This window comes from Salvelinus alpinus, chromosome 10, assembly GCF_045679555.1.
Source record: "Salvelinus alpinus chromosome 10, SLU_Salpinus.1, whole genome shotgun sequence".
Lineage (NCBI taxonomy): Eukaryota > Metazoa > Chordata > Actinopteri > Salmoniformes > Salmonidae > Salvelinus > Salvelinus alpinus.
Genome location: NC_092095.1, coordinates 14,145,995 through 14,173,364, shown reverse-complemented (window position 1 = coordinate 14,173,364; position 27,370 = coordinate 14,145,995). Strand labels below are relative to the sequence as shown.

Below are 27,370 nucleotides of genomic sequence, written 5' to 3'. Positions count from 1 at the left end.
ACGCTGTCATGCTGTGGGATGTCAGGAGGGCTGCAGACGTGTTCACTGTGGAGACAGGGACGCAGCCTAGCAACTGGATGGCTTTCTGCCTCGTCGGGCCGGATGCTGGCTGTCGTTGGGGACGAGGTGAGGGTGGTAGGTTGGGCGTACCCGCAAGTGGCATGTGTGATGAAGCACGAGGACCTGGTGCAGTGTGTTTCTCTACCACAAGGGGGAGTACCTACTGCCAGGGGCATCTGACAGACATGTGTGGTCATGATGGATAAGATTCATAAGAGTTAAACCTACACAAATCTTACCTTTGTTTGAAAATTTAAAAAAAGAGTTGTAATGCATCTTGTGCTTAAGTGTGTATTTTTATAACTTCAGTGAACAGGCAAGCACACACCAAAAACACTAGCACACATCTGTAATAGATCAACAACATTGTTGAGTTATAAGATTTATTAGAAACAAAGGAATCCAACGATACGAAAGTCTTGAGTACTGTCTCATATGAGGAAGTGAACAGAGGGTAAACACAAACATCCGGGGGTCTGACGGCTCTCACATCAGGCCCAGCTTATACTCCACCATGATGTGGGGCTCACCCACCATCTCACTTTGGGCTGGGTCTGCAGGGAGATGGACACAAAAGAGTGCTAAGTTCACATTAGTTTAACTTCTTTCTGCTGTTGTCTTGTCTGTATACAGTGTCTCTTACCGTTGAGGATGTCCTCAAAGCTGATGCTCTCATCGTTCCCTTTGAGAGTGTCCAGGGCCAGGTGTGAGCTTTGCAGGAACGGAAGGCGCTGGATCTGAGAAGGGACAGGGAAAGTGGTAAGGGATGTGGTGAAAGTTGCTTATTGCATTTTCTCCAACACTATTCTTTGTTTTCAATGAAGATCAGAGACATTTGCGTCTACCTGTCTGGCGGCCCTGTACTCCATCTGCAGTTTCAGGGGAGCGTGGAGGCCCTGGATGTTTCTGAGGGTGGAGAAGTTCATCTTGTCCTGGTTCAGCTGAAACTGCAAGGGAGAGTACAAAAGTCAATGTTGGAGCTAAAGTAGCATTAGTGGTTTATTCGAGAAAAGTTGTATGAGACCTGAAGACTTGTATTAACTCCCAGAACATATACTTAGCCTTTAGCTCAGAACAACGTATTGTGTCACGCACATTCTTTTCTGACAGCTCCAGCACATGGCTGGGGAGCAGCTCATTTTTCACACTGCTGAACCTGAGAGAGAGTTCAACTGTCAGTTATGTCTCACAAACTGTTATATAGTTAACGTTACATACTTTGAGTTGAATGAGTGTCCAGCAGAGACCGTTCTCTCACCCGCTCCTGAGTGTGTCCTGAACGCCATAAGCCCCAATGTGTTGACCCATGCCCATCACCGGTACACTGTCCTTAAGCTGTGATCGTAGTCCACGAGTATTCTGGAGACGAACAAAAGAACAACTCAGTTAGCATTATAGTAGAGGCATGATGACTAACGTTACCTACTAGCTAACACTTTAGTGTATCCCAAACAACTGAGATAACTGCTACATTGTTAACTACCTAGCTGGCACGAAGCAAAAGGTAGGCAAGACTATTGGCGCTAGTTTAGATTAATTAACCAAACTGACTGACACATACAAACACTAGCTAGCTAGAGCTAACGTTGAACATTATCGCTGCTACTAACGCGCTAACGTTAGCTAGTTCACTGGCATGAGTGACTAATCAAAATCCAAACGTCTCTACAAATACAGCAAGCAATAAATTAATAAAACCCCACGATTCGTTGGTATTTCGTATAGACAACATAGCTATCTATCAAATATACGTTTTACACATTTAATGTATGAATTAAATAACAAATGTTGGTAATTTGATAGCTACCATTGTGCCTGTGATGCGGCTGTTTCCACTTTTAGTACAAAACTTCCGGTCAGGGTCGCGTTAGTTTGACGACACTTATTTTTCTTCTTCTATGATGTCGTGGCGGTCCGCAAACAAACGTTTAAAGTGCATGCCGCCACCTACTGTGCTGGAATTTACGATCAACCATGATCTGACCAATTATGTACTACCATGAAAATACAATTCAAAACCAAATAAATCCCTAACTTCTACCACATCCTCACCAACCCCATTAAACTTGATCTATATCATGCTGAAACACTCCACCCGTAGGATTGTTCAGCATTTCAATAACCATTTCAACAGTAACATCTGTTACCCCCAATATCTCTTTTGTCTTCTCCACAATAACCTTCAACCTGGCATTTCTGGTTTCCACAATCCGAGTTGTACTGATAACCTTACCAATAAATGCTATGAAGTCAACTTTATTCACTGCCAAGGTGGCACTGCACATTTATGGGCACAAGATTTCTGAACAGGCCTCGGCCATCAGAAGCACAAGCCGACAGTAGGTCCACTCTCTACAGGTATGTCCATGTAAGCTCCATCAGTCCGCACTGTAGTTCTAATAACCTATTTTACGGCCTCTGCATATGATACATCATGACTGATCCTATATCTCTGAGCCTCTCTCTATACCTGGCATCCACCAAATACTGAACTGCCCCCCCAAGTACAGCACTTAACCTTCACATTGCTTCGACATTCACCGTAATCATGTGCCCCTCTACACTTGGCACATCTTTTGTTTCCTTTACACTGAGCAGCTACAGGCAGTGGTGAAACTAGAGTTTTATACACAGGGTGACCAGGGGTGGTCAAGGCTACTTCAGGGGGTCCATAGACCACGACAGAAAATTTGTGTAACCCTAACCTGGCATGTAAGGAGCATGAATGAATCCTATGATTGCTGATTAGAGGTATAAGTGATAATTCACTGAACACGGAGTTCTTCAATGTGGCAGATAGTGTGGTCCAAAAGGTTTACTTCACTAGAACTCTTTAACATACTATGAATAGTCAGTGTCTCTACCTCGGAACTGTAGCCCGATTTCTCACTCACTCACTCACTCACTCACTCACTCACTCACTCACTCACTCACTCACTCACTCACTCACTCACTCACTCACTCACTCACTCACTCACTCACTCACTCACTCACTCACTCACTCACTCATTCACTCACTCACTCACACACACACACACACACACACAAACACACACACACACAGGAAACTTGGGTCACTCTGTTTTCATTAATATAAAATCTGGGTCCATAAGTGTTGAACATCCAAAATATTTTCAGAAAATAAAGGAGATAAGATGGCATTTGTGTGTTATATAAATTGCATAGTTTATTTACAAAAAAATAAATTTACAAAAAAAACACACTGCAATTTGACATACCAGGTATCAAGCTGAAATGGACTTGAAAAATAAAAATAATTTTGATGCCCATCAATATTACAAACTTACAGTATCATATGTATGCTCATATATATTATGTTAACTAATAGCAAAGAAAAGTTTTGGAATTGGCCTAATCAAGACCAAATTAAATCTGTTTGACATGATACCCTTTGGATTTATCATTTTAGAATGTCAATGTACTAGTTAGTACACAGTGCAGGTTTTAATCATGACCAGAGGGACCACCTGAGGGCCAAATGATCCCTGGTAGATGTAAAACAGCATAATTCTGCGGTTCTGGTGAGAACTGGCTAAATGTTTCACAACTCATCCATGTTGAGGGAGCGTGCCTCCTTGACTCAACACTGAGGATTCAGAGGTGACTTTTACATTTACATTTAAGTCATTTAGCAGACGCTCTTATCCAGAGCGACTTACAAATTGGAAAGTTCATACATATTCATCCTGGTCCCCCCGTGGGGAATGAACCCACAACCCTGGCGTTGCAAGCGCCATGCTCTACCAACTGAGCCACACGGGACTTAACCTGTCATCAACCATTGTTGTCCTAAGGTGGGTTTTAATCCGTTTTAAAGCTGATAAGCTTCTCTCGCAAAAAGCACTGCTGACTGGAGTAACAACAGAAATCTTACAAAGTCGAAATAGCTCATGGAAGACCTCTTTATAAGGTTCTAGAAACACAACAAAGTCAAGGAGAGCAGACGGTCTGTCCTTTCCACTTTTCTCTCTCCTATCAAGAAGCCGCTTGGTTTGATGAACCTCATGTTTGAGGTCCTCTAAATCTGACTCAAAGGTCTGAGCAAAGACAAACAGAGGCTCCTCATTCAGGAATGTTGTACTCTTTGGGTTGAGAGACTGGACCCCTTATCTCGTAATTCTTCATTGAAAAATGCCTCTGCAGCTCAGCTGTGAGACTGTCAAGCACCTGATAAAAGATAGCTCTTTGGAAGCTCTCACCATCACTTTGGTCACTATTTTTCTGTCCTACAGTGCTCATCATCAATGAGTCGTGAAATCTTAAGCTTGTTTTTAGGCTGTCTTTTACACACTGTACACTTATTTTGCAGTGCTCTGCAATCTCTTCAACCTCTTTCCATAGTTCTCCAAAGTAACCCTCACTTCTGTAGTCCTGTAATGTGTCTGTAAGGGCACCTACTAGATCCACAGCCCTTGCTAGGTTAAGAGAGCTTGATTGGAGCATGTCAGAAAGACATTTGGCATCACCAAGCACTTTACAAAAGGTAACCAAAAGCCATATGAAACGTAAATCTATCTGAGAAAGAAGGCCCCTTGCCTCCACTGATCTATCACCACTATTTTCAAGTGTGATATCCTGTAGCACTCTCAGAACTGCTGGAAGCCTGTCCCTCAGATTACAGCATGTCATGTATCTGCATGCCCACCTTACATCCGTAAGTCTCTGTAGTTCCCTGGGCTGCTGCTGTGGATACAGCTCTTCCTGAACTGCAAGCCATTTGAGATGAACGTACGAGCCAGATACAAAGTTATAAAGCTTCTGCAGGAGAGCAAAACAGTGAACTGCCTCAGACACTGATTTTACAGCATCGACAAGAACCAAATTCAAACAATGTGCATTACAGTGCACATAAAATGCTAATCTTGCACTGTTTTTAATCCGTGCAGACACACCAGAATGTTTTCTGCTCATGACGGATGCACCGTCATAGCCTTGCCCCACAAGATTATTTCTGTTGTCCAGACCATGTTTTTCAAGGCAATCGATTATAATTTGTGTGAGACCTGCTGCATCTAAGCTTTCAGCTGACTGAAAGTGTAAAAAGCTTTCGTGGATGGCCCCGTTGTAATTGTACCTCACAACTAAAGACATTTGTTATTTTTTCTTAAAATCTTTGGTTTCATCTGCAATTACACCAACAACTTCCCTTTCTTTTACTTCTCTTTATTATTTAACGTTGTAACATCTCAGCTCAGCCCTCAACAACTTTGTTCTGGATTTGGTGGCTTGTGTACTTAGTATTGCCACATGCGTTCATCTTTTTCTCTATGATAGGATCATGCTTTGCTATTTCTTCTAAGATTGTCAAAAAATGACCCTTGTTGTGAGAGTCATCAGACTCTCGATGGCCTCTCTGCACTATATGTTGAGTGGCAGTTAATAGGTGCACATCTGTAATTGTTTTAATGTAAGTACAGTTTTCCACCACTTTCTTTTTCCGGTCCCCATTTCTGACATCTAACATTGATGAGTTGCTGTCAATAGCCCTTTTATGCTGATTCCAAGCATACTGTACATAGCATTGATATGATGCTCTGCCTTCGAATTGAGCTTAAACCTAGAATCTTTAAACAGCACCTTTTTCCAGTTACAAAAACCTGACTGTGATGTGAAGGAAGATTAAGGTGTATTGGGCAGAGAAAAATGACTGCAGAAAAACAATAAGTTAAATCTTGATTTACAGAATATTCAAGCCATGAATTGTCCTTATACCAGGAGCTGTTGAAAGCCCTTTTCCTAGTACCATGCTGAGTTCTGGGAAATGTTTTCAAACACGGCTGTACAGGACCCTCTGCTCTGAAATACACATTAAATAATGTGTCATATCTCTATGGAAATGTATAATTCAGGGATCCACAAGATTAGATACTAACAGCTGCTAACTAAAATGTGTAGTTTAAAGTATAGGCCTGGTCTACCATTGGGTCCTTTAGGGACAGAAGTCTGATTTGAGAAATGCACTGCCACCGAAAATACAAATTATTTCAACAAGAGGTGAAATGATTTGTCAATCAGCATCAAACTGACAGTAGCAAATAACATTTTGGGGTGGCACCCGGGATGGCCAATCAGATGTCAGGGGTGTCCAGAGCCACCTTGGACACCCCTCTGGCTCCGCCTCTGGCTACATGTCCCATTCTTTGGCATTTCATAAACTGCAGTGCATATGGGGCAAATTCTCTAACATTGTAACTAAGGAATCCTATCTGTACCTTTTCCTAGCAAGACTTTCTCAAAACCTCAGCATCACTGATAAGCTTTCACTTCTTTGACCCTCTTTCCTACTGAACAACCTTTTGGACTCCCGTCAAATGTTCTTTAATATAATCTGTGGACATAGATTTGGGACCCTATTATGACTCCCCACAATCTATCATATGCACCAGGGACATGGTTTTAATCTTCTTCCCATTAAGCGTTTTCCATTTTCAGAATATTCTCTTGCTGAGCCTGGTTACCACACAATATTAACAATCTACCATGTCCAATGAAACGAACTAATTTCACTTCACCTACCTCTTTTCTAGGGCATTAGTTAGTCGTAAGTCCCTGTGTTGTCATCAAACACTAGTACCACTTTACTTCCACTCCAACACATCATTACTCTTTCTTCTTACTTTGGTCATATGTATGCTTTCGGGTGCAATGAGTGGGTGGCTTTATTTAATAGACGCTCCACTGCTTTCTGTATCGTCATTTATTTTCTTCCAATGTCTTCCCACTACCGACCTTTGACCCTCATCCTCCCGCTGCATAAATCAGAACAGACACCAATATTGTTCGCGTTCCAGCACAGCTGTTTCTTCACCAACTTCTCCATTACGTCCGCACTACCCACCGCCTTTTCCAACCTCTAACCCTCTTTCACCGTTTGACGACACTTCCGAATCAGATGATAGAAATACAAGCGGGCTGGTAGACGTAAATAAAAAGTAAAGTACGATGAATGCTGCTTTTGGAACTACTGTGTCGTTTATATGTATCTATATATGGGTTATCATGCTAATATTGTATGTACAATATCCACAAATGAATTAAGATTTATATCAAAATTATTTTCCGTGTATTATGAGCACGGGGGTATAGCTCAGTGGTAGAGCATTTGACTGCAGATCAAGAGGTCCCCGGTTCAAATCCGGGTGCCCCCTCATTTTGTTTGATACTTTTGCTCATACTTGAACCTCAATAAGTATAATCTTTAGAAGCGCATTGTATCTGCCTACATCTGGGGTGAGTAGGTCCATTACAGTTTCAAGAACAGTGGAGTAGAAACAAACACTCATACCCTTAGCTACAACAACATATAATGTATTATCATAGTTACATTCACCACTTTGCTTTATTGCTCATCACATTTAATCCCACTGCATAGTGTCATAGTAGTAGTGTCTGATGGTTGGTATTGCAATTTTCTGGTCTGGTCAGCGATACAATGCAGTCAGCCAGCCAGTCAGTCAAAGAGATTGGCCTTGGAGTGTTCTGACTTGATGAGGCTGGAGACCAGGGGGTGGAGGATACTGCTGTAGGTATCCACCTGGCTGTCCTCCTGCCCCAGCCCTGAGAACTCAACACAAGGCTCCCGGTTGGAAGGTACCAGCCTCTTATCTTGGGAGAAAGAGAAACAGAAAGAGCCTTTTTACTGTCTTTGACCAGAGGGGGGTGCTATAATCTCACGTAAATTGTTGGTGTGGTTATTATGTGCCTCAGGTCAAGGAATAAATAATTTACCTTTCCAAGACTCAGAGGAATTGCTGGTACCTACAACCCTCCAGTCATTAATATACCTGCAGAAATATTAAAACACATTGTTGCTTTGGGTAACACTGTATTGCAACTGTCTCAATGGGATCACCTGTTATAATGAAGGATAAAAAAATAAAAAAAGGGTACATATGGTGGTTAGTTACTCGTCAAAGTTGAGAGCGTTAGTCCACTCCAGTAGTTCATCCACCTCCCACTCTACGATGTGGTTGGGTCCCAGCTGCTCCACGGCGTCCATCATGCCCGTGGCTGACCGCTCCACCAGCATGGCTGTCTCACTATGCTCTGTACGTGCATGCAGACAGCCACGGTCATACCTTCGGACAGTTGGTAGAAGGACAGGTACGGGTGAGAGGAACAGGTAAAAGGACAGGTGAGGGTGAGTGGAACAGGTAGAGGGACAGGTGAGGGTGAGGGGAACAGCTAGAGAGACAGGTGAGGGTGAGGGGAACAGCTAGAGAGACAGGTGAGGGTGAGGAGAACAGCTAGAGAGACAGGTGAGGGTGAGGGGAACAGGTAGAGGGACAGGTGAGGGTGAGGGGAACAGGTAGAGGGACAGGTGAGGGTGAGGGGAACAGCTAGAGAGACAGGTGAGGGTGAGGGGAACAGGTAGAGGGACAGGTGAGGATGAGGGGAACAGCTAGAGAGACAGGTGAGGGTGAGGGGAACAGGTAGAGGGACAGGTGAGGGTGAGGGGAACAGGTAGAGGGACAGGTGAGGGTGAGGGGAACAGGTAGAGGGACAGGTGAGGGTGAGGGGAACAGCTAGAGAGACAGGTGAGGGTGAGGGGAACAGGTAGAGAGACAGGTGAGGGTGAGGGGAACAGCTAGAGAGACAGGTGAGGGTGAGGGGAACAGGTAGAGGGACAGGTGAGGGTGAGGGGAACAGGTAGAGAGACAGGTGAGGGTGAGGGGAACAGCTAGAGAGACAGGTGAGGGTGAGGGGAACAGGTAGAGGGACAGGTGAGGGTGAGGGGAACAGGTAGAGGGACAGGTGAGGGTGAGGGGAACAGGTAGAGGGACAGGTGAGGGTGAGGGGAACAGCTAGAGAGACAGGTGAGGGTGAGGGGAACAGGTAGAGGGACAGGTGAGGGTGAGAGGGGCAGGTAGGGGGACAGGTGTGGGTGAGGGGGACAGCTAGAGGGACAGGTAGGGGTGAGGGGGACAGGTAGAGGGACAGCTGAGGCTATTACAGGTTAGCATTGCTGCTACAGATAAGCAATAATGATGCAGTTTGAGCATACAGGTGAGTGAACAGGTGAGTAGTGCTGTTGCATACAGGTGAGTGAACAAGTGAGTAGTGCTGTTGCAAGTAAGGACGCACACTAACTCACATCTGCTTCAACCATTCAATCTTCCTCCTCTTCTTCCTCCTGTCCACGTCCTGACGACGCTGCAGTTTGGAATGATGAAACTCCACCTTCCTGCCATTGGTCTCCAACGTGATGATGTCACCTAACAGAGCAGCCTGAACCAATAGAGAGAGAGTGCACAGCGCTTCTCAAATGATTCTTCTTTCACAGAGTAGCTGAGTACTGCACTAAAACAATGAAGGCAAACAAAGTATCTCTGTTGGCGGTTCCAACCATATCATACTGAACCCACATCTGATACAGTGTGATATCATGGAATCAGAACTTCTGCAGCACCTTCCCAGAGAGCAGTCTCCAGCCGTTGTTCTCCACGCGGTGGTACCAGCCAGCATGGTCGTCCCGCACCTGGGTCCTCCCGTTGTGTATCTGCCTGGGGACGGGCCTCTTCTGCCTGGGGTGGGTGTAGTCCTTGGGGCTGTTGGCACACATGTCCACGATGGGTCGATGGGTGTAGATCTTATAGTAGATGCTCGGTGGAAAGGTGGTCTGTGAGGGGAGAGAAAAACTAATCTCAAATTAGCATGCACACATCTATTTGTATTGCATAAATCATCGCAGATAGATTTTGAAATAAATTCAGGTATTAGTATTGCGAGTGATGGGTATTTATTTAAGCAATAAGGCCCAGGGGTGTGTGGTATATGGCCAATATACCACGGCTAAGGGCTATTCTTATGCACGATGCAACGCGTAGTGCCTGGATACAGCCCTTAGCCGTGGTATATTGGCCATATACCACAAACCCTGAGGTGCCTTATTGCTATTGAAAACTGGTTACCAACATAATTAGAGCAGTAATACATGTTTTGTCATACCGGGGTCTGAAGAAAACAGCTCGTGTGTCCAAACGTTGGTTATAAATTATTGCATCGGAGCTCCTAGAGTGTGAGGCACTCCTTTTCTTTTTCATATGGTCTGATATAACACAGCTGTCAGCCAATCAGCATTCGGGGCTTGAACCACCCAGTTTATAATGTGCATTTTAGCACTGACAAAATGAACTTACCCCTCCCAGTCTGAATCTGATGTGGACTCCTGCAGCAGCATCCAGAATATTTGCCTGTAACAACCATAGTAACATTCATATTGTGTCTGTCTGTGTGTCTGAGTCTGTGTGTCTGTCTGTCTGCATGTGTGTATGTCTGGTGTCTGTACCTCTCTGGGGTTGACATTTTTGAGCAGGAGTCGAGGGTCTCCCTGGTTACGGAACCTCACAAGGTTCTTGAAGTACTGGAACACGCGTGTATCCTACACATGGGATATAGAGAGGTTACACGGTCTGTGCGTGTTAGTGTGTGTGTTGTGGTTCCACCCACCACATGTCTCCTCCATGTCCTCTGTATCATCCTGGCAGCCGTGTGGTAGACTCTCTGCTGCCGGCCGTCCAGCTCCATCATATCCTCCACTGGGGGGGACGAAGGGGCACTGGGAGGGGATTAAAGATTAAAGGGGTAATTATGGTCGGCTGAGATCAGTGTTTGAAGTGGGGTGGTGTGACTGGTACTAAGAACCTTCACTTTTACTGCTTGAGTGGTGGCACATCATCTTATACCTGCTCTAAAATACTGAGGCATGGTAACTTTAGGTGTTAGGTGGTGAAGGCATATCCTTTTAATATTGAGTTTAGGAATAACTTCTACTAACGTTTCTATTGCGTAATTGTAAGTGTTCTTCTCCGTGCTTATGAACTGGACCTGTGCCTGTGACCGAAATGGGTAAATACAAAGAACATTAAAGAACTGTTGTTATGCAACGGTCACAATGGACAGAGACCCTATGCAGCAAAACAGAACACACAGTCTTGTACAGCTAACCTTGTGGGGACATACAATTCAGTCCCATTCAAAATCCTATTTTCCCTAACCCCTAATCCTAACCCGTACTCTTACCCTAACCCTAACCCAAAAACCTAAACTTTATCCTAACCCTAAAACTAACCCTAGCTCCTAACCTTAATATTTAACTTAATTCTAACCCTAACACTAATTCTAACCTTAACCTTGTGGGGACTAACAAAATGTCCCCAGCTGGTCAACTTTTTGTTCGTTTACTATTCTTGTAGGGACTTCTGGTCCCCACAAGAATAGTTAAACACGTCCACAGATACGCGTAGAATACACACAGGCAAAAGACATACACAGACAAGTGACTCGCCCAGCAACTGCGTCAGAAAACGAACTGTCTACAGTCGTCGCACTATGATGATCCACCCACCTATTCCAGTTACGCACAGAATTTACCCAAAATGTGTCTGTTCAAAACAGAACGCTTGCCCGTTGATATATATATAACAGTTAGTTAATCCATGTCATCATTTGTTTTCGTTACATATATTTGCAAAACATGCCCTAAACGCAGGGTTTATGTGTTAAGGTTTTCCATGTTTGAGCAAACGCCATTTGGTTACCAAGCAACATGCAGAGCGTGTCACTAGCTACATTTCCATCCAATTGGCGACGTATTTTCACGCGAATATGCAAACATTCGCATACAAACAAAATACTACCACAATTGTGTTTCCATCAAATATATTTTATTTCGATTAAAAGTATGTGCGTGATGATGTAGTGCACATAAACATGTTTGCATTTAAATGAGTTTCCATTGGATTTTCAACTCTATTGATCGTTTTCTAACAAGAGTTTGCGTTTAATAGCGAGTTTGCCCGGATGCGCTCTAGATCTCGTACCCCCCACAAGATCTCCTAAACTTGTGTTAACCTCGGACTTTATTTTTGGAGTTTATTCCAAAAATCCCAAAAATCGATGAAAATAAAAACAAAAACATTAACTACACAACAAACATAAGAGGATAAAAAACAGAATAATAAGCCATTAAGCCTTTCTATTATGACCATGTGGGTGTCTGTGTGTGCTCATCTATTTGCTGTGTGAGTGTTACCTGTAGGAAGTGGTCTATCTGCTGCAGCCAGTGTTGCCAACTAAACTTCAGGGAAAGTCGCTAGAGGGAGGTTGATTTGTTGCTAAAAGTTTCTAAATGACATTGTGATGTCATTGCGTGATAACGTAAACTGCGTCATTACGTAGAATACACAATAACGTTACTCAAATTGACTGGCCATCTCGGCCAAAAATATGATTTGACATTTGTTCAGGTACAGACTCCCTCTCGTTTCTGTACTTCTGGCTGTACAATTTTGATTGAGACATGTTGATTGATGTTGTAAGTTCTGTTCAAGATCAAACATTTGTGACCAACTATATTCATTGGGTTTGGCTCGTCGAACCCGTACTACTGCTGCTGCAGTCAGCCAACAATGATTTGCAATTTACTGAAATTGGTGCTGGCCTGCTGCTGACGTCACTCACAATGCACGTTTGCAGCCAGGCACGTGTGTTGTGACTGAGTGTGTGACAGAGAAAATCGTTTTTTGTGTAATTTAAAGGGAAAATGCGTGCATTTTTAGCGTTTGTGTCACTTTTCAAAAGTTGCCTAAAGTTCAAAATACATTTTTAAAAGTAGCTAAATGTGTTGCTAGGTGCTGTTTGAAAAAGAAGTTGCCAGGGTAGTCTGAAAAGTTGCTAAATCGAGCAACAAAATTGCTAAGTTGGCATCACTGGCTGCAGCAGCTCCATGTCTATGGATGTTCTTCTCTACTTAACGTTTAGGATGTGAGGAATTGCAAGGGACTGAAACTCTGCATCCAGCGTCTCTATGGAGAATGAAGATTCTATACAAATACAAAGTCAATTTAGTTAATCACACATTACACACTGCCCCTGTCCCTCTCTAGAAAAAGAGGGAAATACAGTACGCAATTATACAGAGCAATGCATGCAAGGCAGGGAAGGACAGCTTCAATCTCACCCAGTGGTGCAGGTGTAGGGGTGGCCATGCATACGCCCACCTACTTCTGGGCATACACCCAGAGAGAGAGAGAGATAAACCTTGTCAGGGTGTGAGGTAGATGGATAGAAGAGGGGACGATGGGAAGGGAGAAGGGAAGGCCTAACCATGGCAGCACTCAAGTCCAAAATTCTGCCGAAATGTTCAAGCCTATTACTGACAAGATCAGATTTGATAAATGACCATTTCTATTGTCATTTTAATAACACATCATTATGCAATAACTATTAGAAGACACCCATTCGAATGTTGTGCTGACAGGTTGAACTGCAGTGGGGAGAAGTCATTTGAAGTGTAACGACAAAGACAAGCAGGCGCATGTATGAAACGACATGAGTACTGTTGATAGCACCTACGCCCACTGAATATTTATGTAACAACGCCTGAGAGCTATACTTTTCATAACATTGCATTACTTATTAATTATTACTGTGCAAAACAGCATAGAAAGAGACACAAACAGACAGGCTTTGAACAGACACACTGAACACAAATGAAAACAAAAGCCCTTTTCAATATGGACCTTGGGGGTTTGTCTTGACTCGTCTGTTCTGCAGTCAAGATGACTAATGCATGACAAAACCATTACAGCTTGTACACATTTCTCTGGCTGTGCAGCCATGTGTGTCCTTTCCCAAGTGACATAATAGAAAATGGCCAAAGGGAACTGTGACCAGCTGCATTCTACCATCTGTCTAACCTAACCACACAGACAAGCAGCTGCATCACAGCATAACACTGCATCGATGTAACTGGAATACAGAAAAAAACACCCTCTTTAGTACAATACAGTTAAATAGACGCACCTACACTCATTATATTTAAAGCAACAAGTATGTAGAGAGGCTTTGTGTTGATATTGTTAGTCTAGGTCCATTCTCATAGCTGGAATGTGGTCTGGTACACCTGCTCTTGTGGTATGCAAGGGGAAAGTCACAGCAAACTACTACTGTCACAGCACACAATCTTGTTGGACATACATACGAGTTTGATATAATATCTTGTTGGACATACATACGAGTTTGATAGAAATATCTTGTTGGATATACATACGAGTTTGATATAAATATCTTGTTGGACATACATACGAGTTTGATATAAATATCTTGTTGGACATACATACGAGTTTGATATAAATATCTTGTTGGACATACGAGTTTGATATAAATATCTTGTTGGACATACATACGAGTTTCATATAAATATCTTGTTGGACATAATAGTTTGATATAAATACCTTGTTGGACAAAATAGTTTGATAAAACTATCATATATTGGGCAGATACTCAATTAAAAACGGTTATTGTTCATCCACATAATACCTTAACTAACCATCAGTGATGGAAACAGTAATCAATTGTCATACTTGAGTAAAAGTAAAGATAATTACTGAGTAAATGACTGAGTAAATGACTGAATAAAGACTGAGTAAATGACTGAGTAAATGACTGAGTAAAGACTGAGTAAATGACTGAGCAAATGACTGAGTAAATGACTGAGTAAAGACTGAGTAAATGACTGAGTAAATGACTGAGTAAATGTCTGAGTAAATTACTGAGTAAATGACTGAGTAAAGACTGAGTAAATGACTGAGTAAATGACTGAGTAAAGACTGAGTAAATGACTGAGTAAATGACTGAGTAAATGTCTGAGTAAATTACTGAGTAAATGACTGAGTAAATGACTGAGTAATGACTGAATAAAGACTGAGTAATGACTGAGTAAAGACTGAGTAAATGACTGAGTAAAGACTGAGTAAATGACTGAGTAAATGACTGAGTAAAGACTGAGTAAATTACTGAATAAAGACTGAGTAAAGACTGAGTAATGACTGAGTAATGACTGAGTAAATGACTGAGTAAAGACTGAGTAAATGACTGAGTAAATGACTGAATAAAGACTGAGTAATGACTGAGTAAAGACTGAGTAATGACTGAGTAATGACTGAGTAAATTACTGAATAAAGACTGAGTAAAGACTGAGTAAAGACTGAGTAATGACTGAGTAAAGACTGAGTAAATGACTGAGTAAAGACTGAGTAAATGACTGAGTAAATGACTGAGTAAAGACTGAATAAAGACTGAGTAATGACTGAGTAAAGACTGAGTAAATTACTGAATAAAGACTGAGTAATGACTGAATAAAGACTGAGTAATGACTGAGTAAAGACTGAGTAAATGACTGAGTAAATGACTGAGTAAAGACTGAGTAAATGACTGAGTTAAATGACTGAGCAAATGACTGAGTAAAAACTGAACAAAGACTGAGTAAATGACTGAGTAAAGACTCAGTAAATGACTGAGTAAAGACTGAGTACAGACTGAGTAAACAACTGAGTAAAGACTGAGTAAAGGCCGAAATGACTGTGTATAGAAAATGACTCAAGTAAAAGTTAAAGTCACCTAGTAAAATACAACTTGAGTAAAAGTCTAAAATTATCTGATTTCAAATGTACTTAAGTACAGTGGTGGAAAAGTAGTACATTGTCATACCTGAGTAAAAGTAAAAAGTACAAGTAAATTCTATACATCAAATTCCTTATATTAAGCAAGCCAGGGGAACACTCCAACACTCAGACTTATTTTACAAGCACAGTATTTGTGTTCAGTGAGTCCACCAGATCAGAGGCAGTAGCAATGGCAACGTGTTATATTGCTGTCCTGCCTGAGCATTCAAAATGTAACGAGTACTTTTGTGAGTCTGGGGAAATGTATGTGAGTAAAAAGTACATTATTTTCACAAAGGAATGTAGTGAAGTAAAAGTAAAAGTAATTGAAAATGTAAGTGGTAAAGTAAAGTACAGATAACCCCAAAAAACGACTTAAGTACTTTGAAGTATTTTTTACTTAGTTAAAAAACTACTTTCTTCTGTGGGAATGTCAGTAGTTCAGCATAACTGTCACGATCGTCGTATAGAGGAGAAGAGGAGGACCAAGGTGCAGCGTGGTAAGTGTTCATTATTTTAATTAAAATTTGAAACACTTGACAAAACATCAAAAACGATAAACGAACAGTCCTGTAAGGTGAACACAGAAAACAGAAAACAACCACCCACAAACACAGGTGGGAACAGGCTACCTAAGTATGATTCTCAATCAGAGACAACGATAGACAGCTGCCTCTGATAGAGAACCATACCAGGCCAAACACACAGAAATACAAAACAAGGACAACATAGAATACCAGACATAGAATGCCCACCCAAACTAGAGAGGTTACCCGGTCTGTGCCGCGATAACGTTTCCTACTGGTTTCCTCGTGGTTCAGTTTAAAGTCATGTTCTCAAATGGTTCCAATAACGTTAAGAAACATAAACACAAGTTCCCATCTGGTTCTATTTAATGTCAGTTTTACTATATTCTGGTTAAGTTCTCAAAAATGGTGACTTAAGCGAGATTCTCAGAACTTTCTTGGCAATATTCTGGGAATGTTCAAACTAATTGAATTGTCCCACTGGTTGGTGGCACCTTAAGTGCCACCTTAGTGGAGAACTCCCTCGTGGCCATAACTGGAGCGGAATCAGTGGAATGGTATCAAATACATCAAAATCAAATCAAATCAAATGTTATTTGTCACATGTGCCGAATACAACAGGTGTAGTAGACCTTACAGTAAAATGCTTACTTAACCAACAATGAAAATACCTAAAAAAAAGTAAGAGATAGGAATCACAAATTATTAAAGAGCAGCAGTAAATAACAATAGTGAGACTATATACAGGGGGTTACGGTACAGAGTCAATGTGCGGGGGCACCGGTGTCGAGGTAATTGAGGTAATATGTACATGTAGGTAGAGTTATTAATTTCCATCGCCGCTAACCATATATAAAAAGTAATTCACAAAAGTTGAATAACAATGATCTGTTTATAATGCACACATATGCATTTCACGAAAATCCTTCAAGGATAACCAAAAAAGAAACGCAAACACTCATTCCCGTTAAAACAAAAATGCTCAAAGATATTTACCCTGTATATCAATTAGGATGTTATCTTAAAGCCTGTTGATAAGCAGCAATTTAAATGTAGACGCCACGCACACTGATTATGGTAGGTATACCTCTCACCAGGTGCAGGGCTCAACCACAACAGGGCCTGTATTCACAAGGAGTCTGTGTAGGAGTGTTGATCTAGGATCAGTTTTGGCTTTCAGATCACAATGAATACGATCATATGTACCAGGGGGACCTGATCCTAGATCAGCACTCCTACTCAGAGATGATTTGTGAATACAGGCCCTGATCAGAAAAGGATAGAATAGCTTTACAGAGCCCATTGTTAACTCATTTTGTGTAGCTGACTAAGTAGTACAGTCAACCCAGCATGTACACTGAGTGTACAAAACATTATGAACACCTGCTCTTTCCACCTGCTCTTTCCAGGTGAGGAAAAAAAGGGTGGGGGGGGTAACAATATTAGGAAGGTGTTCTTAATGTTTTGTACACTCAGTGTACACTTCCCACTGATCATTTAACAAATATCAGCACATGAGAAAGTCAAGTGAGAGGCCAATATCTAAGCAGCCTGTGACATCTTGACAAAACAAACAAAGAGCCATGGTCTTTGTTCTAACCCCTCTGAATCAGATGGTAGTTTAATAGGTTTCCTTTCTATATGAGGAAACCAAAAGGAGACAGACAGACCCACTTTAGACTATACATTGTCTCCTCTCACAGTTCTGTTTCCTTCTCGCCGCTGTCACCTGCCAGGCAGTATTCATCGTCTGTGGTTGTGTCAGAGTCCATGTCAAAGGCTGAGTCTGAGTCGGACTCCTTGAAGGCAGCCAGGCTGGAGACGTAGCCCCTGGAGGGTAAGCGCCCCCTGGGGGACAGACTGTCCTGTGACACCCTGCGGTCTGTGGGGGAGGAGGAGGCAGAGGAGGAGGAGCTGGTGGGGCGAGATATGCGTCTGGAGGCTGGGGACCAGAGAGGGGACGGAGGGGTGGTTGCAGGACGCTCTGTATCCCACAGGAAGTGAGAGGTCTCCAGGCTGCCGGGATTCCACATGCGACCGGTGGTGGTGGATGTGGTGGTCGGAGATGGGCAAGTGACCTCTGAACCCCAGGATACATTTCTGGGTAAGGATTTGGATCTAGACTTGCGTGGATCTGTAAAGTTAGCTGTGATTGTTTTACGCTCATTTTTGGAGATCTGGTCCCTAATGACGGACCAGTTATTTACAGCTTGGCTGTCACCTGTGGTTTTTACGGCTTGGCTGTCACCAGTGGTTTTGTGGCTAGTGGTTGTGTGTGTGTCCCACATTGGTACTATCCAATCACCTTTGACCCTTTGGTCATCCCAAGTCATGACTTCTTCTCCAAAGGTCAGAGTGGGGTCAGTGAGGTAACTGCTGACACTGCTGATCCTGTGGCCAGTGGAGATGCGTCCAGGACCAGAAGGTCGGCTGGAAAGCACGGAGCTCACAGAGAAGGAACGTCCGGCCTCCAGACCGTATTTGAGATCAGCACAGGAGGAGAAGGAGGCCATACATCCCTCACTGCCACGCTGGCCTACCCTGGAACCAAACCCTCCTTCCCCTGGCTCACAGAGAATGGTAGTCTTCTTCGTCTGAGGAAGCCTGGGGCTGAGTAACACGTTGTTGTTCTTGGAGTCCTCGTGGTTGAAATGGAAGACATTGTCGTTCTTGGAGTTCTCATGGCTGAAGTGGAAGACGGAGAAAGTGTTCCTGGGGCTGCCTGAAGAGGATCTGTAGGCAGGGAGGCTTGCAGAGTGGCTGGGGTCCCAGGGTTGATGCCTAACGGGGCTGAAGTCTCTCTGAGGAGGTTGCTTTCTGGCTCTACTAATCCTCTCCTCTTTGTAAGCTTCAAACTGTCGCCTGGTTGGGCTGATCTCTCGACGAGAAGGTTGGTTTCTGGGTAGAGTGAAGCTTTTATCGTTGTAAGCCTCAAATTGAGGAGGGTCCATAACATGAGGCTGGTCTCTGTTTCTAGCCGCTTTGTTGTCTTTTAAACCCTGTGAGTGTTCACGTCTAACATTTTCCTTAGTCATATCTGATGTGCGCTCACTGCCAGCCCAGAAAGAGGTTGAAGGTTTGATAAAGCCATCATTCTCCCTCCATCTGTCCTTTCTGTCCTCCTCTGCTTGATCGCTAGATTCGCTACAGTCAGTGCCATCACTAATGTCACTTACTCTGCTGACAGAGGGAGGCTGGGGTGTCCTCTCCCTCCTCTCGTCATCCAGATGGTTGACTCTGAAGGTCTGCTGGAGTCGACTCAGCACCAGGTCCATTTTGTTCCTTCCCTTCTGCCCCTTCTCTGTCTCTTTCATTGGGCTCTGAGTTTGTAATGGGACCACTGCACTCTTAAGGAAACTTTCCATTTTACACACAACCTTCTCAGTGTCTAATGCTCCAATGTCATTGGAGCTTTGGTATGATTGACAGCTGGGTCTTCCTATCACCTGGCTGTGTTGTGACGATTGTGAGAAGTCAGCGGTGAGACGGGAGAGTTCATTTGACTTGATATCTGTGACGACTCGTGTGTCTGGAGTGTGTTGAGGAAAACGGGGCTGTGCAAGTCTAATACTGTCCAATATGGTGGAGGAATCGATCTCAGAAATCCGGTATACAAGTGTCTCAATATTGTCTTCACTGGTCTGTTTGGAGTTGTTGATGACACTATCCGTTTCCAAGGCAACAACCTTTGAACTGTCCCGTGACCCAGTCCTGCGATGGCTGTAGAAGGGGCAGCGTTGGGGTGAGGTAGAGGGTGAAAGAGGGGTTTGGGGTGAGGTAGAGGCTGAGGCTGAGGGTGAGGGTGAGAGAGAGGTTTGTGGTGAGGTTGTGTGTGTGAACTCACCCGGGGTTGTGCGTGAAGACTTGAGGGTGGAGTAGGGCAGGGAGCTAAACCAAGGCTTGTAAAAGCTCCCAAAATCAGGAAGGGAGAGAGGGGCAGACGTCTTCCTCTGTGGTCCTAGTGCGGTCGAGTCTGTTCCTTTGTGGTCGAATGTGAACCGTGAAGTGTGGTCGTTAACACGCTCTGAGAGAGCTCGCTCTCCCTCCTTCACCGTTTTATCAGGCATTATGGATAAATTATTCATTGAGTCTCCCCTCCAGACTTGTAGTTTGGTGGTCCTGGGGGTTTGGGGGTTTGGGGGTTTGGTGGTCCTGGGGGTTTGGGGAGACAGAAGTGACATAGTCCAGGTGGGGCTCCCCAATCTCAGGGAGGTGAAGATGGCGGGACACCCTACACTACGGAGGGGTCTGGTTGGGGCCGTAGAGCAGGTCAGGTCTGCTGGGCTCTGACGTGAATGAGACTGTGACAGCCTCATACTGGTTTCCTCAGAGCGTTGTAGCTCCAGAGACTCCTGCCGCGCTCTATGTGCTGTTACCCTCTCTTCCACCGGGTACTGGTGTTTCTTAGGGGAGCGGGCCAGGCTGCCTGTGAACGTCCTCTCCCCAAGAGGTGGTGCGCTGAGTGGGGAGAAGGGAGGAGTAGAGGGGTCCTGCGTGGTGGTCATACTCAGGGATATGGGGGTGTAGCTGGCTGGGGACAACGGTTGGGTGTAGAGGGTAGGGTTACTGGGGACGTAGCTGGTTTTAAGTGTTAGTGGTTGGGGGATTGTGGTAGTGGTGTAGGAGTTTTTAGGGGACTGCAGTTGGGATGGGGCGGTGTGGGTGTTTTGCACTGTATTGGTGTTATTGATGCTGCTTTGGGGATTAACACCTGTGATATCATTGGTGCTACAGGGGCCTGTGTTTTTGTTGCTAGAAGTGCTTGAGAGGCTGGATGTGTGGTTGTTGTTGTTGTGGTTGATAGTGGTGGTGGTAGTGGGACTGAGGAGGGGGGAACTGGGATTAGACACACTGTCCTCTAGACCGGTGTATTGTCTCCGGCTAGTAGACCTTCCTCTGGGAAGAGGCTGACTCCTTAGAGAATCCAGGTGGCCATATTGGGATGGTGGAGAGGAAGACGGATGAACGGTGGTTCCACCTGATCTCTCTAAGGGGGGACGTCTCTCTACACCACTAAACAAAAGAGTCTGCTTACTGGGGAAGGTTTTGTTGGAATAAACCCTGGAAGTCTGGGGAAGGTTGGTACGGGGTGTGCCCTCTGGGTTTTGGTATTTGGGCGAGGTTGAAAATAGGTGAGTCCTGTGTGCGTCTGTTTCTCTGTGATTGGAAGTTGGTAAGGGGAGGGGCCTTGACCTCTCTGTTGTCCTGTAAGTGGGGGAAGCTGAATAGTAGAGGGACTTGGACCTCTCTCTGTCTCTGTCATTGGATGAGGTTAAGGAAAGGTGTGCCCTAATTGTGTTTGATGCTCTGTCATTGTTTACAGTTGGAGAGAAATGTGGACCTGAAGTCTCTCCATCCCTGTGATTGGTTGGAGAGGAGATAGAGGGAGCGTTGGTCTCTGAGTGGGTGGAGCTAGCAATAGTGTTGAGCCTCCTCAGGGAGAGAAGGTGGCTACTGGTTGTTAGTTTGGAACTCAGCAGTGACGGCTGGTCTCCTTGACGACCAGCCTGTGACACTCCCCTGTGTACATTCAGGTTTGGAGAGAATGGAGAGGTGGGAGTATCAGGGAAGACAACTCCACCCTCTACCCCTCTGTTGTCCAGCCTCCCCCAACTTACATCCAGAGAGACAGAATTAGAAACTGGGGCCTTTGTTGGGTGATCTAGTTTGTGGCTGGGGGTGCTCCCCTCAAACCAGCCCCCCACTGTGCTTCTGCTGCTACCCAGGGTTGAAGCCCTCTCATGGGCTTGAGATCCGAGGGTCAACCCCCTCTCCCCAACACGTTGGTTCTTGGTCTCCAAAAACTGTTGTTGTTGCTGTTGTACTACATAGTCAGTCCCGAGAGGGTCGTGCAGCTTCAAAAACGTTCCCCCCTCGCCCACTTCCTGTCCACTCCCTTGGGGTTCCTGTCCGGGCCCGCTGGTTGCCGTGCCAACCACGCCAATGTCGGTGCAGGCGACACCCCGCTTGTTCCTGCGTATTCGGACACTCCAGTGAGGGGCGAGAGCTGACGCCAGCGTGGAGGAAAACATGTCTGCCTTTGAGTCCTCTTCCTCTTTAACAGGAAGTGACGTCACTTTCTCTTCCTCTGCAGGGTGATTGGCTGGTTCTATGAAATAATCTCTGTTCACCTGTCGAGAAAGTTCAATGTTCAAATCAGATTATACTGATATCAACAATTAGGGACATATCTGTTAAGCTTTAAACTTACATCAAAGGGTGCACTATCTCAATCTACCATCTCAATCTACCATTGAACTGGTTTTCAGTTGATCTATTTTGCTTTTAGTCCAAAAGATATGCAACTTCAGAAATGTCCATTGTTCTAGATCAAACTGCACCATGTAACGGTGTTCACGTGTCAACCCTGGCTCGTCACTCCATGCTTACTGAGGCTATGTGGGCTGAGCGGTAGAGGCTATCTGGGCTGAGAGGTAAAGGCTATCTTGGATGATAGGTAGAGGCTATCTGGGCTGACAGGTAGAGGCTATCTGGGCTGAGAGATAGAGGCTATCTGGGATGATAGGTAAATGCTATCTGGGCTGACAGGTAAACACTATCTGGGCTGAGAGGTAGAGGCTATCTGGGCTGAGAGGTAAATGCTATCTGGGCTGACAGGTAAATGCTATCTGGGCTGAGAGGTAGAGGCTATCTGGGCTGAGAGATAGAGCATATCTGGGCTGAGCGGTAGAGGCTATCTGGGCTGAGCGGTAGATGCTATCTGGGCTGAGCGGTAGATGCTATCTGGGCTGAGCGGTTGAGGCTATCTGGGCTGAGAGGTAGAGGCTATCTGGGCTGAGAGGTAGAGGCTATCTGGGCTGAGCGGTAGAGGCTATCTGGGATGATAGGTAGAGGCTAACTGGGCTGAGAGTTAGATGCTATCTGGGCTGACAGGTAGAGTCTATCTGGGCTGAGAGGTAGATGCTAACTGGGCTGAGAGTTAGATGCTATCTGGGCTGACAGGTAGAGTCTATCTGGGCTGAGAGGTAGATGTTAACTGGGCTGAGAGTTAGATGCTAACTGGGCTGAGAGTTAGATGCTATCTGGGCTGACAGGTAGAGTCTATCTGGTCTGAGAGGTAGAGGCTATCTGGGCTGAGAGGTAAATGCTAACTGGGCTGAGAGGTAGAGGCTATCTGGGCTGACAGGTAAATGCTATCTGGGCTGAGAGGTAGAGTCTATCTGGGCTGAGAGGTAGAGGCTATCTGGGCTGACAGGTAAATGCTATCTGGGCTGAGAGGTAAATGCTATCTGGGCTGAGAGGTAGAGTCTATCTGGGCTGAGAGGTAGAGGCTATCTGGGCTGAGAGGTAAATGCTATCTGGGCTGAGAGGTAGAGTCTATCTGGGCTGAGAGGTAGAGGCTATCTGGGCTGAGAGTTAGATGCTATCTGGGCTGAGAGGTGGATGCTATCTGGGCTGAGAGGTTGAGGCTATCTGGGCTGAGAGGTAGATGCTAACTGGGCTGAGAGGTAGAGGCTAACTGGGCTGAGAGTTAGATGCTAACTGGGCTGAGAGTTAGATGCTATCTGGGCTGACAGGTAAATGCTATCTGGGCTGAGAGGTAGATGCTAACTGGGCTGAGAGTTAGATGCTATCTGGGCTGAGAGGTAGAGGCTATCTGGGCTGAGAGGTAGAGGCTCAACGTGTGAGACAACAACCTTTAATCTGACAGGGAAAAGCAAATAGTGTACTAATTGAAATTGGAACAGGACTCATGTTACTGTTGAGGAAAATTCGATCCAAAGATTAATGCAGAGACTATATAATTGTATAATAGAAAAATCTTTAATACAAGCAGCTGCAGGGGAGATCTATCTCTGATTTCACAGGGAAGAACTCAAGGAGGAAATGGTTCCATGTCCCTTATATAGTGAGACGGTAATAATACAATCATATTGTTCACACAACAGTTCTTTCAATATATCAACAGTTCCGGAACACAATGGTGTTAGGGTGCAGACATACCAGGAGTCTATGAAAGGAATAACATCACAGTTCAACAGAACATATCGTTGAGAGCTCATCCCAAATTCTGACACCACATTCCCATGGAGATGTTATGAAGATAATTAGTCAAGAACAAACAGGTTTATTTCCAACAGGGTTGGATGTCAATTCCATTTCAATTCCAGTCAACTCAAAAAGTTAACCAAATTCCAATTCAATATTGAAAAGCATGGAAGACGTTTAGAATATCAGTGTACTTCCTGAATTGAAATGGAATTGACCCCAACCATGATTTCCAAGTACATGAGACGTCCACGGAAACACAACTCTTCTTCTCCTCCCCAAACAGGCAGTCATGATGGTTGTTTTCAGATGACACAACCTACTGACATTCATTATGAGGTAATGTCTTCAGTGAATTCATAACATGGCCTCCATGACGCCTCCATAATGCCATATAGCAGACAGTTAATGTTAGCTTATGGCAACACCCGTAATAACAACAACTGGTGACGTGAACTATCATCCCGACTGTTAATAATATGTGTTATGTCATTATTATGACAGTGTTCTGTAGGCTTTATAACAGAGGGGTCAAGTAAAGTGTCATCGATAACATTGTCACTAAATGGTAATGCCTTGTGTTTACCTGCGAATGCTGAGCCCTGGGTGAGCGCTTACCTCTCTCTGAGAACTGCCACAGCAGGGAGACGTAGAGGTGAAAAACAACATAACAGATCATTAGAATGAATATTAATGGTTATCATACTAACATACATTAGGTAGGACACACACAGGCACACGCACACACACCTCCTCCAGTGTGTTCCACATTCCCCACCGTGACCCTGATCAACAGGGTCACCTCCTCCAGTGTGTTCCACATTCCCCACCGTGACCCTGATCAACAAGGTCACCTCCTCCAGTGTGTTCCACATTCCCCACCGTGACCCTGATCAACAGGGTCACCTCCTCCAGTGTGTTCCACATTCCCCACCGTGACCCTGATCAACAGGGTCACCTCCTCCAGTGTGTTTCACATTCCCCACCGTGACCCTGATCGACAGGGTCACCTCCTCCAGTGTGTTCCACATTCCCCACCGTGACCCTGATCAACAGGGTCACCTCCTCCAGTGTGTTTCACATTCCCCACCGTGACCCTGATCAACAGGGTCACCTCCTCCAGTGTGTTCCACATTCCCCACCATGACCCTGATCAACAGGGTCACCTCCTCCAGTGTGTTCCACATTCCCCACCATGACCCTGATCAACAGGATCAACTGCTTTCCATCAGCTCTCTCTCCCGTCGTCTCTCACTCTCTCTCTCCTTCTCTTGTCTTTTCTCATCTCTCCTTCTCTTTCTCCCGTCGTCTCTCACTCTCTCTCTCCTTCTCTTGTCTTTTCTCATCTCCCCTTCTATCTCTGTTCCTCTCATGATTTATGTTAATGTTTACCTGGGATTGTTAGCAATAGTGGAAAAGTAGAACTAATAATTAATGCCATAAATCACACTTGTAATAACTTGTCTTTATCATGTAATTGCCATGTCTTTAGACAGATGTACGCACGCACACTACACACACACAAACTTGTTTTTCTATCCTCGTGGGGACCTAAAAATTATTTCCATTCAAAATCCTATTTCCCTTACACCTAACCCTGAACCTAACCCTAACACCTAACCCTGAACCTAACCCTAACACCTAACCCTGAACCTAACCCTAACACCTAACCCTGAACCTAACCCTAACACCTAACCCTAACCCTTACACCTAACCCTGAACCTAACCCTAACACCTAACCCTAGTTCTAACCCTAACCTTAACCTCTACCCCTTACCCCTAACCCTAACCCCTAACACCTAACCCTAGTTCTAACCCTAGTTCTAACCTGATGATCACTTCCGTCATCATGAAGTGCTTTGAGAGACTAGTCAAGGACCATATCACCTCCACCCTACCGGACACCCTAGACCCACTCCAATTTGCTTACCGACCCAATAGGTCCACAGACGACGCAATCGCAACCACACTGCACACTGCCCTAACCCATCTGGACAAGAGGAATACCCATGTGAGAATGCTGTTCATCGATTACAGCTCAGCATTTAACACCATAGTACCCTCCAAACTCGTCATCAAGCTCGAGACCCTGGGTCTCGACCCCGCCCTGTGCAACTGGGTCCTGGACTTCCTGACGGGCCGCCCCCAGGTGGTGAGGGTAGGTAACAACATCTCCACCCCGCTGATCCTCAACACTGGGGCCCCACAAGGGTGCGTTCTGAGCCCTCTCCTGTACTCCCTGTTCACCCACGACTGCGTGGCCATGCACGCCTCCAACTCAATCATCAAGTTTGCGGATGACACTACAGTGGTAGGCTTGATTACCAACAACGACGAGACGGCCTACAGGGAGGAGGTGAGGGCCCTCGGAGTGTGGTGTCAGGAAAATAACCTCACACTCAACGTCAACAAAACAAAGGAGATGATTGTGGACTTCAGGAAACAGCAGAGGGAGCACCCCCCTATCCACATCGACGGGTCAGTAGTGGAGAAGGTGGAAAGTTTTAAGTTCCTCGGTGTACACATCACGGACAAACTGAATTGGTCCACCCACACAGACAGCGTCGTGAAGAAGGCGCAGCAGCGCCTCTTCAACCTCAGGAGGCTGAAGAAATTCGGCTTGTCACCAAAAGCACTCACAAACTTCTACAGATGCACAATCGAGAGCATCCTGTCGGGCTGCATCACCGCCTGGTACGGCAACTGCTCCGCCCACAACCGTAAGGCTCTCCAGAGGGTAGTGAGGTCTGCAGAACGCATCACCGGGGGCAAACTACCTGCCCTCCAGGACACCTACACCACCCGATGTCACAGGAAGGCCATAAAGATCATCAAGGACAACAACCACCCAAGCCACTGCCTGTTCACCCCGCTATCATCCAGAAGGCGAGGTCAGTACAGGTGCATCAAAGCAGGGACCGAGAGACTGAAAAACAGCTTCTATCTCAAGGCCATCAGACTGTTAAACAGCCACCACTAACATTTAGCGGCCGCTGCCAACATACTGACTCAACTCCAGCCACTTTAAAAATGGGAATTGATGGAAATTATGTAAAAATGTACCACTAGCCACTTTAAACAATGCCACTTAATATAATGTTTACATACCCTACATTACCCATCTCATATGTATATACTGTACTCTATATCATCTACTGCATCTTGCCATCTTTATGTAATACATGTACCACTAGCCACTTTAAACTATGCCACTTTATGTTTACATACCCTACAGTACTCATCTCATATGTATATACCGTACTCTATACCATCTACTGCATCTTGCCTATGCCGTTCTGTACCACC

The 27,370-nt window shown here is 44.8% G+C and overlaps 2 protein-coding genes and 1 non-coding gene across 5 annotated transcripts; 1 reads left to right on the top strand and 2 right to left on the bottom strand.

Moving 5' to 3' along the window:
* Window positions 1-410: 410 nt before the first annotated feature.
* LOC139531524 (proteasome maturation protein-like) lies at window positions 411-6,922 on the bottom strand. Of its 2 annotated transcripts, none has more exons than XM_071328033.1 (6): window positions 6,598-6,922; window positions 1,319-1,419; window positions 1,156-1,216; window positions 906-1,007; window positions 704-797; window positions 411-614 (listed from the first exon to the last, which is right to left on the bottom strand). In XM_071328033.1, exons 2-6 carry the CDS (start codon window positions 1,372-1,374, stop codon window positions 547-549), a joined length of 381 nt encoding a protein of 126 aa, XP_071184134.1. In that variant the 5' UTR covers window positions 1,375-1,419; window positions 6,598-6,922; the 3' UTR covers window positions 411-546. The 2 variants fall into 2 exon arrangements, with proteins under 2 accessions (XP_071184134.1, XP_071184133.1); XM_071328032.1 differs by lacking the exon at window positions 6,598-6,922 and adding an exon at window positions 1,868-2,024.
* A 235-nt stretch (window positions 6,923-7,157) lies between these two features.
* Window positions 7,158-7,229, top strand: trnac-gca (transfer RNA cysteine (anticodon GCA)). The gene has a single exon. It is a non-coding gene; the product is annotated as a tRNA-Cys (tRNA).
* Window positions 7,230-7,373: 144 nt separating this feature from the next.
* LOC139531523 (protein MFI-like) lies at window positions 7,374-12,197 on the bottom strand. Of its 2 annotated transcripts, XM_071328030.1 has the most exons (10): window positions 12,116-12,180; window positions 10,859-10,914; window positions 10,531-10,639; window positions 10,370-10,462; window positions 10,221-10,274; window positions 9,491-9,700; window positions 9,176-9,309; window positions 7,989-8,159; window positions 7,810-7,865; window positions 7,374-7,686 (listed from the first exon to the last, which is right to left on the bottom strand). In XM_071328030.1, the coding sequence occupies exons 3-10, from the start codon at window positions 10,609-10,611 to the stop codon at window positions 7,532-7,534; spliced, it is 954 nt and encodes a 317-aa protein (XP_071184131.1). In that variant the 5' UTR covers window positions 10,612-10,639; window positions 10,859-10,914; window positions 12,116-12,180; the 3' UTR covers window positions 7,374-7,531. The 2 variants fall into 2 exon arrangements, with proteins under 2 accessions (XP_071184131.1, XP_071184132.1); XM_071328031.1 differs by lacking the exon at window positions 10,859-10,914 and having other exon boundaries at window positions 12,116-12,197.
* Between the last annotated feature and the right edge of the window lie 15,173 nt (window positions 12,198-27,370).